At 35.8% G+C, this 17,742-nt stretch overlaps 1 protein-coding gene across 1 annotated transcript in view; it reads left to right on the top strand.

Annotated features, from left to right (window-relative positions):
• Positions 1–17,413, top strand: part of TTC21A (tetratricopeptide repeat domain 21A) — a 39,273-nt gene extending 21,860 nt beyond the window's left edge. Inside the window, 14 exon segments of the mRNA XM_026091579.1 lie at positions 138–248; positions 3,164–3,302; positions 3,515–3,517; positions 3,631–3,734; positions 5,363–5,551; positions 6,370–6,480; positions 7,115–7,196; positions 7,672–7,822; positions 9,591–9,752; positions 13,699–13,894; positions 15,116–15,340; positions 16,007–16,127; positions 17,190–17,257; positions 17,336–17,413. Coding sequence (XP_025947364.1) covers positions 138–248; positions 3,164–3,302; positions 3,515–3,517; positions 3,631–3,734; positions 5,363–5,551; positions 6,370–6,480; positions 7,115–7,196; positions 7,672–7,822; positions 9,591–9,752; positions 13,699–13,894; positions 15,116–15,340; positions 16,007–16,127; positions 17,190–17,257; positions 17,336–17,413 — 1,740 coding nt within the window.
• Positions 17,414–17,742: the final 329 nt, after the last annotated feature.

The following is a 17,742-nucleotide window of genomic DNA, read 5'->3' as shown; positions in this document are numbered from 1 at the left end:
CTGGATTCAATGATAATCATAGTAAAATATAGGCATTATATAATTTGAAAAAAAAAGTAACAGAATTGTTGGTAAAATCTATTTAAATTCCAAAATTAATCATGGGACTAACCCTTGTTTCTGTCACTTACTCTTAGCCAGAGGAAGCTGTGAAAATATATGAAGAAGCCCAGAAGAAGAATTCTTTGGACTCAGTGCTGGTCAGAAAAATTGGACATGCATATGTGAAAACTCATCAATACAGCAAGGTCTTAGACATCAAGATTTCTGTTTTGTTTTTCTGATATTCCTTGAGTGATTTAATTTAACCTAAGTGCAAAGAAAGTGTAATAATGAATTACACCTTTGAAAGACTATCTATGTATAAATTCACCCTGTAGGTATATCCTTGCCATTGTGACCAGTGAATGTTTCACCAGTGTAATCTCTACAAGATACATCCATGTTTCACCTGCCTCTTCCTGCTTTTATATATTAGGACAGAGCATGCCTGGAGTCACCTTATTTCTTCTAAACTTTCTTGGAAGATATGTTGCTTTATAGTCAGAGACCCTCTCCCTGTGAGGTAAACCTATGCCTGCACACTCTTCATTTTCTTCAGTCTTTTGAAGTTTAATTTGTCCCAGTGTTGCTGTATTCCTGGTCTCCATATGTTAGGATTTTCTCCAAAAACTTCTCTGAAAAGAAAAGGCGTGGTCACATACTACCTAAGAAAAGCAAATGCTGTAAATCTGTTCTCACTCAGTGTGCTTATATTATCTGGGAAAGAAGCATATAGTAGGCAAGTACTCGTTTTCATTTCACGCCAATATGATGAGGGAATCCCAATCCTAAGGTAATGGTATCATCTTCACATCCTAGATATTGAGGGCATCAGGATTTGGCCCGATTACTCAGAATGCACCACCCTAACTTTGGACYGGAGAAAATGTTCAGATCCAACCATTATGATTGTCATAGGGCATACCTCCTTAGAAAATCAAGCATGAGAAGATGTTCTTAGTCCTCACTTTTTTCTGTCGCAGCTGTGCCAAGATCTCCTAGCCTATTACAGATACTATGGAGGCTTGAGAGTGAATTAAGCAGACTTTCCGAACAATAGTCATAGGAGAGTCAATGAAAAATAGTACAAAATTTTTCAGTCTTTGCTAACGTCTCTGCCTACCTCTGCATTAGTAAATAATATAGGCCAGAGCCCATTTTGACCATTTGGTTGACTAACACAGTGCCACGTTGTTCAAATCCACAAGTCTAATCTCTTCTTATTCTCAGAAATAGGAAGGCTGCATCCAAGCTGCCTATTGGGAATGGTCTCTATTCTGTGCTAGCCCCCAAACCATGCTCAGGAATTACTTAGGAGGACATTTGTTTGCATGGGCCAAAAGTGTTCCAGTAACTGTACTAACAGTTTTACAGGGTGGATCATTGTGGGACAGGGCCTGAGGCTGTACCCTGGAACTAGTTAGCTTAAAATTTAAGTATAGCCATTGGGTTTTTAGTTGAGTTTGCTTGCTCCACTGGCACTGACATAGATTTGTCCAACTTCTCTATTCTCAGTGCTGAGTGATCCCTTGATACCAGCACAACAATTTGCACCATTTCCGTGTTCACTGCTGAGGATGTGTGGGAACTGGCAGTTCCTCTATTAACTCCATTCGAATGCAATACTTGGTGACTTGCGCACTTCACACTGGTTCTGGATATCCTGACCATTCTCTGTCTGACAAGGCCCTAATTTACTTCTCTCTGTCTCTGTCATAAGGAGTATGGCTGGGAACTTTTTGTCATTTTTCTGTCACAACTCACTGCTAGGTAACTGCACTGGCTATCAATGAATGTGCCTCTTGCAACTTCTTGGCTGTTACTTTTTTTTCTGTAGTTTACACTGGGGTTGAGGGATATTCCTCCTGCAAATCATTTCAGGACCACTTCTGTCATTCACCAGGAGGAAATGATAGTTCTGTTCCTTTTTATCTGCAGAGGTATCAACCTGCATGTCAGTTCAGTCTCAGGACCAGCCAGAACGGCAGAAGAAAAGATACGTATTCTCCTGCCACAGGATCTCTACTAGTTCAGGATTCTGACTCATGTCAGTGCCGTCATTGTAATTGGAAAGTCAGGTATTACTTCTTTAATACCTGCAACCTCCTTTGCTGCTCTGTTTTTCCAGTCATGCTCAGTACTATGACCATGATTACAGATCACATTGGATTTGGGTCTTGGAAACTAACCTAGAGAGATTATTTCATCAAATTCATGTTTTGTACTTCCTTACAAACCTCCATCTCATCTTCTTTCAAAGATCTGTTACTACAAAGGTCTGCTTTGGTGGCAGAAAATTCAGTGTAGTGTCCTGAGGGAGATCTTTACGGTGTGAGGATGTTGTAAGGGAAATCTCTTTGCCTCAGATGCAAACAAAAAATATTGTACTTTTTTACTGGTGCTCATTCCCAGTTCCACAGACCAGCAAACTGGTGACTTCCTCTAGTTAGTCTTGATTTTAACAATTTTGCTCAAAATAAAAGACAACATGCAGATTTTTTTTGTTTTCTGCCCTACTTTTCCTGTCCTTCAAAATTATGTAATAAATTAACCCTGCTAGGCCTCAGGACTGGAATTCTGTCATCTGTCCTATGAAATTGTTACAATGGTCCGTGGCCCCACACAAAGTGGCATTCTACTATACAGTTTCCAGACATGATAGGAGACCAAAGACCAATCCCTGAAGGTGCTTTGCACACCTGTGTGTGAGGCTGAGAGTGTTTGATGTTGTGGAGACAGGCTTCTCCATGCCTTTCCTGGTTTCAGGGAATGGTCCTTGACTTGTGAAATTTGCTGATCATCTACATCATGATTCTGCAATTGAGAGAGAAGAGAGAATGGTGTCAGGTAGTTTCTGCCGTAAGAATACATGGAAAAGCAGAAAGAAAATCATAGTAGGGAATGCCTCTTTGGACACCACTGGGATAGAATTTTATTTAGCATTAAATGACTAAGTACAATATGACTGGACATATATACAAAATATTTTGAAGTACTGTGATTAATAGTAAGTAACTTTTTTGATGCCGGAAATCACAAACTAATGTTTCATTAATGTTTCATTGTGACTTAGCATAATTCCACACTTAGGATCACCTTTTGAAACTTTTTCATTTTATAGGCTATTAATTATTACGAAGTAGCTCTAAAGATGAATGAACAAGATTTCTTGTGCCATGACCTTGCTGAACTCCTCCTCAAACTTAAGAAGTTTAAAAAGGCAGAAAGAGTTCTGAATACAGCTCTCAACCATGACTTTGGTACTACTATTCATCATTTCTGCAAAGCTTGCTATGTATAATATTGAAGTCTTGAATGATTTACAATTAGTCTTGAACCATTTACAATGCAATACATTAATTTATTCACAAATTATTATTATAGGTTATATGCATTCACAGTATTTCAGTAAATATTTACATTGTTTGCAGGACTGGTCTCTACAAAGTCCATCATTGCTTTTTTTCACAAGGGAGTGGAATAATAAAAATATTTCATTATCCTCAAACATCAATTATTTTTACCGGTGGTTGGTAAATATGATAAAGAGATAGAAATTATGTTACACTGTCAGTTTTATTCTTGCAGTTAATGACTTGACTTCTATGATAAAAGATGTCAGGAGCCTGATTTTACTTGCAAAGGTTTATGAAAACATTAAAAAAGAAGAAGTTATTACAACTTTGAATCAGGTAATTGCTAAGGTGGTGTATGATCTCTGTGGTCTTGGATATCTTTATCTATATGGTCTTGAATAGCTTTCCCAATAATTTCAGTATCAATAGCTTCTGAGTTGCAAGGGTTTTTTTTCAGAGTTGTTGGCATCTTCAACTTCTGTTATTTTAACTAGGTATATGGTTTTGAAAATCAAGCCATCGTTTTGTAGCTCTAAAAATTCACAGTGCACCTCAGTGAATATAGATCACTGTAAATTTGGAGCACATTTATAGCTTCTTTTTTTCAGCCTTGCTTCATGTAGTAATTTGTGCTGAGGCACTCTCTCTCTCTTTCATCTGAGATAGACAAACAACTCTAATGTTGATATCACAGGTGCCAGCAAGTAGAACTCATTCTTTTTGACTCTCTTTACTTTTAAAAAATAGAGTAATAGAAAATTTTTTCTGATGATTATTATTTTTACTGAAGTTACACAAGCAAAGAATTTGTCCCAATATTTCCCCAGTTACATACATTTATATAAAAGTATATATTTTTATTTATTTATCCATATTTATAAATGTTATTTCTTCATATGTATCCCTTTGTAAATTTTGTTAGGATGCTCATGTACATTTATTATTTTTAAAAGATTTTGAACTGTTTGACAGAGAATGCCTTGAGTGTCTGTTGCCTTCAGGATTTGGGTCCCTAAAACTAAGGAGAATTTATGCAGTAGCTTTCTTTGAAGATTATTTATTTCATTTCATAGTAGAATGATATTTGTGAATCTGTGCTCACCTACCCACAGGGACAACACCATCCTAGACACCATTTTAAAGTCCATATGCCTTGGGGTGCCATACTGAAAAGGGATAAATTCTATATATTGAGAATTATCCCTTGGTAACTAAAAAGCAGGGCTAACATCAGTACTTAGTCACTGCAGCAGTAGAATTCACAGCCACATTTACCCCCGTATGTCTCCCCACTTATAGGGTTGGAAGTTAATCATTCTAACAGAAGAGTTGATTGAAGTGGACTTAGGAGAAAGAGTTGTGCAAGGAGATGAGGAGAGCGATCTAAACTACCTACTAGGAAAAGCCACTGTATCTCAGTGGTAGTTAGGTATCTCTCTTTAACTGTGATTCTAAGTCATGCACCCTTATTTGAAATTAGGCATGTAAGCCAGATCATCTCTTTCTCATGGAAGACCACAGGGAGAAAGAGTTAGCCTGGTATATGCACTTTTATGTAAATATGAAACATGCTTGGAAGAAAAAAAGAGAGATTGGCACTGTAGTCCAGTGATCGTGCACTCCCCACAAAGCACAAGTCAGGTTTGTATCCCTACTCTAGTTAATATTTATGCAAAATGGAACAGCTTCAGTGGGGAGTGACTGAAAGAAATTTATCCTGTAATACCAGTAGTCTGGTGTTAATCTGGTGGTAGGAGAGTTGAATTCAATTCTCTGTTTCAAAAAAAGAAAAGGTAATATAAAGGCAGGTGTCCACTCTTCAGGTGGATGTCCAAACCATACACAAACACAACTGTCTGAACTGTCTGAACATACATAGGACTGCTCTGAAAAACTGTCAAAAAGTTCTGAAATTATTACTTTATTTTCATAAATCTCTCTTACTCTGTTCTTCATTTCTACAGGCTTTTGAATTGCAACAGAGAATACTGAAACGTATCCCCCTGGAACAGCCTGAATCAGTCCCTTCTCAGAAGCAGATGGCAGCACTGATTAATATCCAGTTTGCTGAGCACTACCTGAGTCAGAAGAACTATGTAAAAGCTGCTAAAAGCTATAAAAATGCATTAACCTATACTCCAGCAGATAGTAAAGTAAGCATTCTTTTAAGTGTGAATCAACATCTAATTAATAGTATTTTTATACACGTTAAGTAAGAAAAACTGTTATGTTAGTGCAGTGTCCTTAAAAAAATGTAAAAAGGAAATATTTACTGACCTTTCAAAACCAAAGAATTATCATGGATGAATTATTAAACCATATTTCTGACATTTGAATGAAATAACAGTCAAAAAGAAACATGAACACAAAAAGGAAATACATTCATGTTAGCCATTTTTCTACTTATTTAATCAACCAATAGAATGTGTAAAATTGAAAAATGTTTAAAAACACATGCATAATATGATAAATCATCAGAAGAGTGTTTACATATTACAAATGTAAACACCAGGTCATACTTAAAACAAAGGAAAATCCTGAAGTATGTTTTCCTACTAGCAGTAAAAGCTAGTTTTTAAATCCCATAGAATATTGATTTGGAAAAACTGGATTCAAAGAATGGCCATCTTCTGCTTGTTTGTATTCAATTTCTTCCACATTTCCTCTACTTGTTTATTCCTAATAGAAATAATCCTAGCCTTATCGCTTCAGATAGTTAATGCTACTCAAGAAAAATCAGTAAAGAGTCTCTTTTACTGAATTTTCATAATTACTCGGATCCTGAGCTAGATATTCTAATGGGGGAATCTATCTTTGAAGTAACTATAAAGTTAGATTGGAATTGCATTAGAAATATTTGATATACTCTGTATCTATCTTTTACAATAGAATTCAATAGAAAGAAAGAGGGTCCTGATACTAGTTAAAATTATTATCAAAATACTTCACTTTTTAATTCTTATTTTCTCAGATAATACTGAAATTGGCTCATCTTTATTTGGAAGAAGAAGATCTTGATTCATGTGAGTATCAGTGTGCCCTGCTTCTTCAAGATGACAAGAGCAATGAAATTACAACCATGGTATGAACTGATATTATTTAATCATTAATGGTCAAGATGCAGTAACTGTTTTCTCAGTCTACACACGAGCATATTATTTTTACATAAAAGTAATAATTATGAAATTGCTGGCATGATAGGTTGGCTTCACTAAATTTTTTCCAGAAAAAGTCATAGAAAAGGAGGGAGGTGATTGAATGATGAAAATCAGAGGTCTGTATCCCCAAAATATAGTGTATGTAGGACAGAAAAAAATATTAACTCTGTATATACTTATGAGTGGTGAAGAAATGTTTGCTTTTTGTTGGTAATTGTATGCCAAAGCGATGATGTTGATCCATTCATTAGAATGTGATACCTAATGATGGGTTTGGACCTCTCTCTTCCTAAAAAATGGAAATGTTCCATGTGCTTTTCAGTATGGTAATTGTTACTTCTTTTATTATGTGTTCTGATAATATTTAAAATAAATACATTTGGAATATTGTTTAATGACAGTTCATATGCAGGGGGTCTTATTTGTGCATCTGCCTTTTATTTTTACATGTTTTTGGCTTTTCTGTTTTACAGAAAGGTAAAATAGTTTTGCATTTCTGTTTCTATAATTACAAATTTAACTAGATGCCTTTTCTGCAATATTTTTCTTCTTTGTTAGATGATGGCAGATGTCTGTTTCAGAAAACAGAAGTATGAACAAGCAGTAAGTCTTTACCAGAATGTTTTGGAAAAATCACCAGGTATATAACATTAATTAAGTTTGGCATTTGTCTGTTTGTTCAGATTTCCACTCTAATTTTTAAAAAGCTAGCTCATGAAAATGTAAAACCTCTATTTTATAAATTTAATCTACAATATTATAAGTCCCTTTCTGAGTAAAAGTCTATATTCTCATGATTTTCTCTAGTGCCATATGTAAAAATATGGATCGTTCTGAAGCTTTCTGAAAGAGCTTCATACTCTAGGAAGCTGAAAACAGTAACATCTGAATTCTCTTTTGTATCTATGTGTCTCTGCCATTTTTTCTTTTAAAACCCTTAGTCTCTTCCAAGCCAATGAAGCAGTATTGCTGTATTTCACTAATGATGGCCTCCAGAACAATAACAAAAAAATTCTCCATAGTTTCAATCAGTATTTAAATTTAACAAGATTTGGAGGAATCTGAGTTATTRTAATATAGAGATTAAATGTACTTTATTACTTTATAATTTTTAGATAACTTTTTGGTCCTGGAAAGATTAGTTGATTTGCTAAGAAGAACTGGTAACCTTGACAAAACTACATTTTTCTTTAAAACGGTGAAGAAGCAATCCACTCGATTATTTTTGGAACCTGGGTATAACTACTGCAAAGGACTCTACTGCTGGTAAAGCATGCAAAGTAATATTTGTAAATGTTAGATTTTCAGAACAGTGCTGCAGAATCTCTGTGTAGTTCATGTGATGGCTTTAAGCTTCAGTTTGTTAACTGATGCAAGTTATTGCTTCATGTGCACAAAAATGAAACTAGTGTTTTCAGATTTGCTTGTAAGTTAGAGCTGGTACAAACAAATTTCTTAATACATTCAAGGCCTCTTTTGGAAGGAGAGGAAAATACTGGAGCATGAAGATGGGGAAAGCCATATGAATGTAGTGAAGTATGGGGCTCCAATTGGAAGAGAAGTATGTTGATTTGAATATCTCAATTTCAAATGCATAGTACAAGAGCCTTGAGGTTGGATTGGAAATAGTCTTCCATCTCAAAAAATTAGGAGAAATGCTGCCGTAAATTATTTCTATGTGCTAGGGCTCCACCCAAGATATTTTTCTATAATGTAATCAGTAAAAGAAATCAAATGAGTGCTTACTTCTTGCCACATGCTCTCACTCTCTTCTTTGCTCAGGCTCTGAAAAGCATCTGATCTACTGATTCAGCCTTCTAAAATGACAGAGAAATAAGCCAGCAAAAATATAAATATAAATAAATTTCCTCTGGGTTAGTGAATCAAATCATTTTACCATGTGAGAAGAAAAGTTCTAGAGTTAACTCAAAGCAGGTCAGGACTTTGTTGCCAGGAATGGAGTGATGCGAAGTCACTTTTTTGTAGCAACAAGCTGTTGGATCAGCTCAACTATATATGTAACATCACCCTTGGCATAGCTGCTGGAACCTGCCCAGCTCATCAGTTGTGAGCTATGTAAGTAGCCATAGCTGGAGAGCACATCCCCTAATGCTGTGTGCTACTCTAATTATAAATTGTCCTTTCCAGCTGTTCTAAGTAGTTCCTTCTAGATTGCAGTTGTTAAAGGAAATAGTGCTCTTTATGAATACTCTTCTTTACTGTTTTATTTGTCATAATCACTCTAGTACAGGTATTTCTGTGAATTGTGTTAAACTACACAGTTAACATCTGGCATAACCAATCTATTTTCTTGTTCATTATCTCACAAAGGAAGCATTATGTATTTAGTAAAGCTCTTGGTTTTGCTAGTGTTTTGGGGTCAGATTAAGATCATCAACTTTGATATTTAAGACAGAAGTTTGGAGAAATGTAAGCACCTGTGTTCCAGAGAGGGATTCGAAGAGGCAGGTTTCCAACAGCATATAACCTTGATGGTGTTTAAATTCAATTAGCACTTAAACAAAAATACTTGGATTGGGTGAAGAAGCGCTCTTTGAGCATGTAAGCAAAGCTAGGTACTTAAGCAGTCATGATTCAATGCAAGAYGTGTGGTACTAGAAGAGTGAACAAACACATTCACCTCCGAGGACACCTTGCTCCTTCCTTAATAGGGTTGACATAGTTGGAGCCTGATTTTCTCTTCCTTAACTGTTTGATTTTGCATTGATACACACATCAGAATGGGCAAACATATAATCTGTAAAACTGTAAAAACTGAGACTATAAATGAAAGGCCATCATATGTATGAGAACAGCTGTACATCCATCAGTACATTACAAAATAAGGTAAAATCTATCTAAAGAAGTTCATACACTTATTGTGTTTACTTATCTTGTGTACAGATGTATACTTACTGCAAATATTTCAAAATCATCTTTTACTGAAAAATTTCCTTTGCCTTAGTACTTTATGTAGGCAAATAGGGGAACTTCGTATTAATGCGATTGATTGCCCTCTCTTCTGTTCAAACAGGCACATGGGACAATCCAATCAAGCTCTGAAATATTTTAACAAAGCTAGAAAAGACAGTGACTGGGGCCAGAAAGCTGTCACCAATATGATTCAGATTTGCTTAAATCCTGATAATGAGGTAATGGGAGGAGAAGTGTTTGAAAGTCTTGATGAAGAAGAAAGGTAAAAGCACTTTTGTTAACAGTTAATAAAAGAGAAAAGTCATGAGTTAGCTTTATAAAATTAATTTGATATGTTGAGCATTAATGTTAAGGTCTAGGCATTTTTCCTCTCTGCCTAAAGCAAGATTAGGCATAGTGTTATGACTAACAGAAAATAGGGAAGTCTTTTCTGATACTTATTGATAAATACTCTCACAGTGTTGCACTTCTACCCAGATACCTGAGACTGCATTATTTTTGCCTCAGCAAGAAATGTAGCATATATAGCCAAGACTCCACGTGCTGTTATGCTGGTATAAAGGCAATGGTTCATGCTCTGTATTCATCATCTTAACTGGCAAGTGAATTGAACCTATCCGTTTTTCATTTGGTTTTTGAACTGCATCGTCTAGTCTCTACCTAACAGAACAATAGTGGTTCATGTTCTAAAATTATACAGTCCTCTTCTTGGATTTTGACTCTTTATGTACCACATGACTACAACTTCTCTGACAGACTGTTTGTAACCCATGGAAACAATTTTTTTACTCTGAGGGTCTTCTCCTGTTTGGTTTAGGAATATACTACTGAGCAATGATTTGCTGGTATCAAATCCTGTACTTCTGCATGTAGAGAATGACAGCATTTTGTTTATGAATACTCAATCAAGATAGTTCATAGGATAATACAGGCTGGAAGGGACCTCAAGAGGTCATCTAGTCCAACCTCCAGCTGATCAACTGGTGAAGCTTGTGAAGTGCTACTGCACAACTTTTGTCAGGATTTTGATGCACTTTTGAAAGAGGGTCAGCTGTTTCTTACACAGCTCTAAGCTTTGCTGGATACTGTGGGAGTGTCCGTAAGTTGCTGTTGGCTGCTGTCTTCAGGTTTTCCTGTGCATTTTCATTTAATTGTCAAGTTCACTACCCTTTTGTAGAGTCCTAGTCCTAAATTAAGTTCTTACACTCTGCAAAAGACTTAAATGATTCACCACTTTCAGCAGATTATCCCACTATTCACCAGAGAGAGAACACTGTACCACCATTGTCTCAGCTCCTTTAAGGCTCGTGATGCTCTGTTGCCTTCAAACATCCCAAGCTCTTCAAGAACAGCAGGAACCTGTTAGGGGATGGCAGTACTGACAGTAGCACTGTGCTTTGTGCTTGAGGACTTTGGCATAGTCCTTAGCACCAAAACAAGCATTTGAGATCTTTTTCAAGATATGAAAGTCATCTTCTCTTTCCTATTTCCATCTTTGTGCATTGACGCATGTTCGGCAAAAAAACACCAGGTTTGTTACTCCAGACAAGTAGGTACTTAGCATCATATCCTGAAGTTACACAGTTCAGTTTGAGCCTCTGTTGTCCTACAGTCCATTTTCTTGAGTTTCTCAGGGCACATTGAACACATTTCTTCAGAAACTCATACTAGTTTTTCACTGGTAATCCTGTCACCATAATAGGAGGACTGGCTTAATATTTTCTTTTCTCAATCAGGTCATCTCATCAGCATTATCTTTGTTTAGATCAGAACACTATCCATCCATTAGAGAGTTCTGCTACTCAATTTCTCTGCAGCATCCAGTTTTCAAAAAGGTGATACAACTTTTCACATGCTTGAGGGCAAAAAGAATAACTCTTAATTTTATGTCAGCAGCAGGCTTACAAAGGAGACATCTGGACAGAGTTTCAGATGACAAAAAAAATCACTCTGTTAGCCTTCAAACTGCATCTGTACTAGTAAATACAATGAGTGGGACCCATTCTTTGTTCCTGAGTCCAACTGGCACAACACTGCTCGCATCCCTATGGTTAAACTTTCTCACTCTGAAACAGAGTGTGTACATCCACACTGTCTATTTGACTTGTTCCARGGCCATACTATACTCTAAACTGTGCTGAGGAATTGTGTGGGACTGTGGTAGCTGACATGGGGCAAAACCATACCAGAGACTGTGTTAACAATTTCACAGTATAAACAACAGAAGGAAAGTGCCAAGCCCTGTGCTCTGGTGCAGTTTAGTTCATTGGTGTAGAAGGAGCTTTGGGTCTCAAGATAAGCATAGAAACATTCCCTTTGAGCCAACTCAACATCTGGAATTTTAGCTTCTAGTTGGGCTGGCCTTTCATAAGTTTGATTTAAATTATGTTGGGGCTCCAAAGACACCTTCATCTGTACCCCATGTCTCAYATGACTGTTCACTTTGTCATTCTGGGCTTTACAGCTATATGTACTTAAGTGATATTGAAGATGCAGGGCATGTAGTTGGTCAGTATACTCTCCTGATCACTTGATCAACGTGAAGATGTCACTTCTGTAACAAGTCTGGGATTTTCTTTATCAATGGCAAACATGGAGAAGTGATGTATCAGAATGCCTTTCAAATTGTCTTTGCTGCCCAAGTTAATAATTATAGTTTCCTCTTTGCCTAGTTGGAAGGTTCATCCCAGTGATTTGAGAGCTTAAATTTTGTGGTCAAACAGAAGCCCCCTGGTTACCAGACAAGTTTGTAGTGATGAGGCAGATCCAAGATCAAGCCAGGAAGTCCAATCAGCAAGGCAGGGTCAGAATCAGCAGGCTACAAGACTGGACTCAGCCATACCTACAACATAGTTCAGGCAAGGAGCAAGAGCAAGGACCTGAGCAGCAGGCCCAAAGGACAAAGGCCCCAGATGAGGCTTCTCACAGTTCTGTCTCACACAGCTCTTTCTCACAACTTGGTTGTTTTCGCAGAAGTCTGATCCAAAGTTACAGCTGCACTATATCAGTGCTGACCCTGGACAGAGGCAGCTAAACATTGGTGGGGGGAGTAGGGAAGAGATTACAGCAAAGAGATTACTGGTGCACTCAGGGCTCTGACAAGCAATATTTGCTAGTACTGATTGTGCTGATCCCAGTCCAGCCAAGGAAATTCTGTTTTTAGAGTATCCTGGGTCACATGACAGTCTATGAACCCTGTCCTTCTTTATAGATCATCTTGTACTCAATTCTGGTCAGATTTTCACTGTCACTGTCTCTGCTGTCCCTATTTTGCAGTGTATTGGTTGTCTCTCTGCATGAGAGCACACCTGCTGGCCCTCAGGATTCAAAATTCTGATACTTAGTAAGAAGAGCTCCACTATACATCCGAGTGTGCAAGATTTGCAACTGCTGTCATATCATATACTTTTATCAGTTTGGCTAAAATACCAGGCCATGCGAGCACAGTTAACTGAAGCTACATTACATTGGCATCTCCATCAGATCAGTCATGGGCACTTAGCCTCCATGTCTGCTCTGCATSCACAGATGGAGGGACTCTCAATCTTTTTCTACTGTCTATATTAAGTTTCCTGAGGTTGGTTATTTTATTCTGTGAGATACATTTTTGTATGTACACTTATACATCTCTTGCTTTGAGGCCATAAATACTTTTCCAGACATTCTGTGGTTGAGAGAAACAGATATCGTAGAGCATATGCCTTTCTTATACCAACATGAATGATACGAGAGAGAAGAAATGAGGGAAAATATAGGRGGGAGCCTTATGTGTGCCTGCTGTGCATTCTACTGAGATAAAAATTTGTCAGTCTTGAGTGCCTGAATATATGTATGTCCACAGCATGTATGTACAAATTGACAACATACCTATATGTAGAAAGAATATTTATATCTTCCTTTTTTTTTAATTATTTGCCATTTTCTTTTTAAAAAATTAAGGAAAATGTAGCACTTCTGAAAAATACCATCCTTGCAAGACATGGAGTAGGATGAATTTAACTATAGAACAGGCATACAAATAGTGGCAGTTTAAGCTAATTCATTTCTGATCCAGACAAAAGTGTCATTTATAATATATTTAAAAAAACAAATGCATAACCACTCTTACATATGGGATAGTTAGAATTTAAAGATGGAGGTGCGTATTGCTTTATGTTAGTTACTATTTGATAAATATTGAAATATCATGCAGAATTTAATATTAACAGTAATTTAGATGACAAGCAGGAAGCTGCACAACATGGCATAAGAACAGCAGAAAAATTATTAATGGAGTTTTGTCCTTGTTCACAAGAGGGCCAAAATCAGCTAAAGACGTTACGAAACTACTGTTTAATGGCTACTAAAGTCAAAAATAATGTAGAAAAAGCTCTCAGTGTATTTGTAGAAATGGCCCAAAATGAGGTAAGAGATTCTTCAGATCTTTTTATACACATTCCTTCTTATTATGAAATGCGTATTGACTCATGCATTGTTTTTCTAGCTGATTTTTTTCACGAAAAACTAAAAGCTTTGAAATTAAATTAAAATGCATATTAAAGGACTTCTATATGAATATGTTTGCTGCTTTTTCCTTGTTAAAAATGTCTAAAGAAAAATGGATGTAGACTATGGATGTAGCTTTTATCTTGTATTTTTTCCTCTTTATTTAAGGTCAAAGTGAACTTTTCTTGTAAACACATTGGGTGAGATTCTAATGTCATTAACACTGTTTTTCCATTGATTTCAGTGGTGTCAGGATTAACAGTATTTATAAAACTTGATAGACTAAATTTTCTAAAGGCTACAGTTTATTTGCATGTAGAAAAACACACCCATAAGTCTTAAGAGTTATGAAAATTTCAGTAAACTGTCCTTACTAGCTGAGTGGTCTGGTCCTGATCCAGAGAAGTATTTATTTACATGCTTACCCATGCATACCTCAGTATATTTAAGGGCTTTTATATAACAATATGAATGCTTAAAATTAATCATTAAACGTTCTAAAGCATGTAACATGTTTGGCTACTTAAAAGTTGTAAGAGCCCTTTGACCTTGATTTGGTTAGCAGTGTTTTGGGTAATTAAAAATTGAATAGTGCAAATTCTTCATACTGCACTTAGGAAACATGCTATCACATTGGCAGCACCCAGTTGTAAAAGATTTTGTCATTGAAATTTTGTCTTTGCTTTCAAGGCTTCTAAAACAGGCAATGGTTTTCCTTTCATATCTTCTGTGCTCAAGGCTAAGAAAAAACTAAAAACTTTTAAAGGTGTTTTAATTATAACAAATTTTGATCCATTATATTCTATCCACTGCCTGTTTGTCAGTAATATCTCGATCTCATATACAGCATTCACGTGTAAATTCCTTCATATTATGAGATCCTAAGAACCTGTCTATATGAATCTAGTTGCAAGATAAAGATACAAGTGGTGTTATATATTCAGTGTTCTTTTTAAGCTATATTGGGTGTTATGGAAATAAAGAAAGAGGTTTATTTCACAATCTGATAATGACCTTTTTGGTTTTTCTTTATCCTTTTGCAATGTTATTCATTTTTGTAATATGACAGTACAAGATATGATACAGTCACTAACATATGAAAGGAGAATGCTGTAACTTGTGTGATTTATATTTTCTCAGAAGGAAAGTGTTCAAATTATTTTGGCAGTGGCCCAAGCCCATATGATGCTTAAACAGACTCCCAAGGCCAGAATTCAACTAAAACGATTAGCAAAAGTAAACTGGACTTTGTCAGATGCTGAAGAGTTAGAAAAAAGTTGGATATTATTGTCTGATATATACTGTAAAAGTGGAAAATACGATCGTGCAACTGAGCAACTGAAACGCTGCTTGCAATACAATAAGGTGAGAGAAAAAGATAAAGGGAATCCCTGAATATTAGAAAAATATTATGACCCTTTAGGTATCTGAACATAACACAGGGCTTGGATATTGTGTTTTTTTCATTACTGGCCATTTAAAATAAACCCTCAAAGTGCAAGCTTAAAGGAGTGGCTGATGTTTAAGGATAAAATTAGGCAGTAGGAGAAAGTAATTGTGTTTGATATGATGATTTGTGCCAGGATTTTACAATCTTTTATTTCATGAGTCACAACTTATTTCAGGGGGGAAATATACAAAAAATACAAAATTAACTTTGTGATCTTCTCTTTCATATTTTTAAAGGTTGTGCTGTTTTAAAATGTGCAAACAGGAATGTCCAATAGTCCTTGCGCATTTTAGTATGTGTTCTTAGTATCTCCTGTGCTCTAAAAAGTAAAATGTCAGGCTACGCAATCAAGAAAAAGGTTGTAAATAACAGGAGATCATATTATTGTTTATTATTTAGTTTATCTTGAAATACAAAGTATAATTTAGACCGCCAATTTTGCAATGGTAAGGGTGATTTATATTCAGTATGATATGGAAGATAGGCTAAGCATACATATTCAGTAAATTGTACATTGAATTATAATTTGAAATGAATATATTTTGGTATATTAATGTATGTTAATTCATTGCTGTTTTCAGTCTTGTTCAAAAGCTTATGAATACTTGGGCTTTATCATGGAGAAAGGACAGGCATCTATAGATGCTGCGAAAAATTATGAATTTGCTTGGAAATATAGTAACAAAGCAAATCCTGCTGTTGGTGAGTTAAGAAAATATTCTGTATCTTCAGTTCAGATCAAGGCTTATTAAATATTTTTTCTCTTGAAAGCACGAGTCTGAAAGATTTGGGTCAGATAAATGCCTTGTAACTTTATTTTGCCAATCCTAAAAACTATAATAAATGTTTGTGTCATGCCCATGCAACTAGAATGAAGTCAGTTTTGATAAAAAATTGTAACAAAGGACAGCATTTAGTCCAGAATGGTCAATTTACATGAAAAAGCCCTGCTAAGAGTTTAACAGCTAAACAAAATTGTTATGAAAAATGAATGTTTGTAAAGGGCTAGAATGGTTATGTACAGATTGGGAAAGAGTCCTAGGCAGAGAAGGGGGTATTGACAAATTGGGGAAAATAGTTATTTATAAACTGAAAGGCTGAATGCAGTGTTTTGGAACTGAATCTTGGTTTTGAAGCCTATTATTAGTCCTGGACTGCTGAAAATAAAATTAGAAATAGGGTAACAGACATTGTTGCTCTTCTCTCAATTCATTGGTCATTATGTATTGGTTTACTCTCAAAATACAATGTATACGAAAACAGTAGTCTGCAGTCCCAGTGAGCTGTGTTAGCATTTGGTCTCATAAAAGCACTGTGAGAGAACAATTAAGCTTCTTTTCCTTGACTGCAATGGCTGCGAATGTGTTCTCTCTCATTTCCTAATGCCTAAAATCTGGATTTTACACTGCTTTGCATACTTCTGTGGACACTGTKATCCCACCACGTGTTTGGCACCTTACTAGCAAACTGGATTAGGATCCAAGGTGCATAAAACCTTATAAACTATCAGATTTTTTTTCCTTTAAGTTCTCATTTGGGGGGGGGGTTCTTAACACAACATACACATTAATCCAATTAAAATGTCCATTTAGAAAAAAAAATTGTACCATGGATTACATGTTCATTACCTTAATATTTTCTGCTATATCCTATTTTAACTCTAAATTTGTTGTGATTATTGGTCTGAAGTGCTGCTTAATCTCAGATTAACCTTAAGAATGTATTACAGGTGGTAAAACATTATTGTTTCTGTATCTCTTGAAGGTTTCAAACTTGCTTTCAATTACCTAAAAAATAAGAGTTATGTGGAGGCAATAGAAGTTTGTCATGATGTAAGTCATTTACAAAACTTTTAATTACATCATGAGACAAATAGTGTTTAAATTATTAACTGTCTTTTTTTTAACTAGGTTTTGAAGCTCTGTCCAGGTTATCCAAAGATTCAAGAAGAGATTTTAGAAAAGGCGCAAGCAGCGATCAGACCCTAAAAATAAGATTTTAATAAAAAATGTTTAGCCATTAGATGTGTCAGTAAACACTAGAAATAAAAACATATGTTAAGTAAATATAAAGTATTTTAGACTTGTTGGAAATCTAGTCGAACTTAGGTCCCCCATTTCTACTCATTTATTGCACTATCAATCCGTGCTATTTTTAGTGTTTGTCACCACTTTATGAGGAGACTGATTTTGTCAGTGGATGTGATGTGCCCTTTTAGTATGTCTACCCACAGCCCCTCTATGAAGATAGGCAGAGGAATACCTACTGTCTGGATCATGGTTGGARAAGGCTTGAGATACTCAAACTGGGACAGTTT

The sequence above is a fragment of the Apteryx rowi genome, unplaced genomic scaffold (assembly GCF_003343035.1).
Source record: "Apteryx rowi isolate R43461 unplaced genomic scaffold, aptRow1 scaffold_91, whole genome shotgun sequence".
NCBI classification, from domain to species: Eukaryota; Metazoa; Chordata; class Aves; order Apterygiformes; family Apterygidae; genus Apteryx; species Apteryx rowi.
Note: the sequence above shows the minus strand (reverse complement) of the source record. Positions and strands in the feature narration are given on the sequence as shown.